This window comes from Leuciscus leuciscus (assembly GCF_965113295.1).
Source record: "Leuciscus leuciscus genome assembly, chromosome: 20".
Classification (NCBI taxonomy): domain Eukaryota; kingdom Metazoa; phylum Chordata; class Actinopteri; order Cypriniformes; family Leuciscidae; genus Leuciscus; species Leuciscus leuciscus.
This window is the reverse complement of record NC_138744.1, coordinates 20,685,242-20,687,661: the sequence shown is the minus strand read 5'-3', so window position 1 is coordinate 20,687,661 and position 2,420 is coordinate 20,685,242. Positions and strand designations below refer to the sequence as shown.

Below are 2,420 nucleotides of genomic sequence, written 5' to 3'. Positions count from 1 at the left end.
GGTAGTAGTTCTGGTAGTTATATAGTAGGTGGCAATAACAATGTTTTTATTTAAATTTTATTTTTACTCCGTTACACCCAAGCTAAGGCTGCTACACACAGTACATAAAAGCACTATATTTTGTTCACTGACATAGTGCTGGTTTCTAGCACTCTAAGACACAAATTGAGAAACGGGCATCATAAACAAGTGTTTAACAAGAAGTTTATTGGACCCTACTTACATTAATGAGATTTCTGTTGCTGCATATTTTTGCTGAGTGCTTTGTAGTTGGGGTCGTAACTGGTGAGATTCAGCTTCATGCAGGCATTCAGGCTTTCATCCGTCAACCTTGAGCGCAGGTTGTTTTTGATGTTGTTCAGATGTGAGAAGGACTGTTCGCATGCATATGTTGAGCCAAACATCGTCAGCACAGCAACACTGACACGATGCATTGTGCTGAAAGTGGCTGGAAGTTCGTTCCAGGTTTTCAGGATGAGATTGTCTTCGCGTTGGAGTTTTGTCATATCTGCCCACTTATGTTGCTTTGCTAGTTCTGCCCGCTGACGAGCAAGGCTTTCCAGTTCGGAATTCAAAGTTACAAATTTTGACACCCACATTTCCGACACTTTCAGTTCAGCAGCTTCCAGCTCAAAATCTCCAATGGAGATGCCAGGGATGACACTCAGGTTTTGTGCGTCCACGGTGCACACATGTGGATGAGTTATCACTTTGAACAAATCGGCATGTCTGCGAAAGTCCGCAAAACGTGATTTGAATGACATCAGTAAATCAGACGTAAAGGCTGCGAGCTGCCTGAGGTCGAAATGATGAGCGGGGTCCCTCGCTAAGCAATCCTCTCTGTATGCTCGCAATGTTTCGAAGTGCAGGAGACGGCCACTTTCAATGTCCCTGATAAACAGCTCCAGCTTTGTTTCAAATGCAAAGCCTGCCTGTTGCAGGGACAATATTGTGTTTCCAATGCCCTGCATTTTCACATTGAGGTGGTTCATATGACGTGTAATATCCACCAGGTAGTGAAACTTCAGGAGCCACTCAATGTCAGTGAGCTCGGGATGAACATTTCCTTTCTTTTCCAGAAATCCCCTCACTTCATTTAAACAGGCAGCGAAGCGGGCGAGCACTTTTCCCCTGGATAACCAACGCACATTGCTGTGCAGTAGCAGCCCTGGATAATTACTCCCCACTTCATCCAACAGGGCTTTAAACTGGCGATCATTCAAAGCTCGCGCCACAATGAAGTTCACAATGCGAACAACCAATGACATCACTTCGCGAAGTTCCTCTCCACACGACTGAGCACACAGTGCCTCTTGATGCACAATACAATGAAAGTTTAAGATGGGCCGCTTCTCTTGCTCACACAGAAGGGCAACGAATCCTTTATGTTTCCCTAACATGCTGGGTGCTCCATCAGTACACACAGATATAAGTTTATTCAGTGGTAGCTTTTTCTCTGCAGCAAAGTCGATCAGAGATTTTAACACATCCTCGCCTCTTGTTGTATCTTTCATAGGCAAAACAGCGAGACTCTCTTCACGCACTGTATCACCCGTCACATACCGCCCGACTATGCTTAGCTGTGCTATATTGCTCACATCGGTAGACTCATCCAAGGAAAGAGAAAAGTAACTACCTGAGCTTATGTCGTTGATCTGCATCTCCTCTATCTGACGAGCCATCACGAGTGCACGATCATGAACAGTTCTTGCAGACAAAGGCATGTCTTTGATTTTTTGGATAATTTTATCCTTGTTCGGGAGGTCGTTAAACAGTTCTTTAGCCACACTGAGCATGCAACCCTTAATATAGTCTCCATCAGTAAATGGTTTCCCACTCCGCACAATTTCCAGAGCGCCAGCAAAGCTTGCAGAATTCAGATTCCCGCCTTTATTAGTCCATGATAGCAACTGCTGCTGTCCGGTTTCCATTATCCGCTGAAGCTCAGCACAAGCTTTTTTCCTGCATTCCCCACTGGGATATTTTGCAGCGAATGCTGCATGGTGCGTCTCAAAATGTCTCTTTACATTGGACTTTTTGAGCGACGCAATACGTTCATTGCAAATGAGACACACTGCGGACCCCGACTTCTCCACAAACGCAAAGTGATCCGTCCATTCGGGCTGGAAAGAACGGTAATCGTCGTCTTTTTTTCTTTTCGCCATATTACTCTCGTTGATGATGATTTTTAATTTAGCTAGCTAGGTAACGTTAGTTGTTTAACTTGATCTGGACATGATGCAGGCCAAACCACCACGTCGTCCAATAAAAATTCAGCTCTCTGAAAGGTAGGCTTGCTACAGGCCAAAACGCCGCTGTCAATCATATTAAGCTGCGAGTCTCTTATATATCTAAATATTATACACATATTTTATTTAATTTTACACATTCACACACAATTATAAATTAATCAAGTATGC

General features: G+C 43.9%; 1 protein-coding gene across 1 annotated transcript; it reads right to left on the bottom strand.

The window, feature by feature from the left end:
* Positions 1–224: 224 nt before the first annotated feature.
* Positions 225–2,165, bottom strand: LOC309483074 (protein FAM200C; the record flags this gene model as incomplete). Its single annotated transcript, XM_082148718.1, has 1 exon — positions 225–2,165. One exon carries the CDS (start codon positions 2,163–2,165, stop codon positions 225–227), a length of 1,941 nt encoding a protein of 646 aa, XP_082004844.1.
* Between the last annotated feature and the right edge of the window lie 255 nt (positions 2,166–2,420).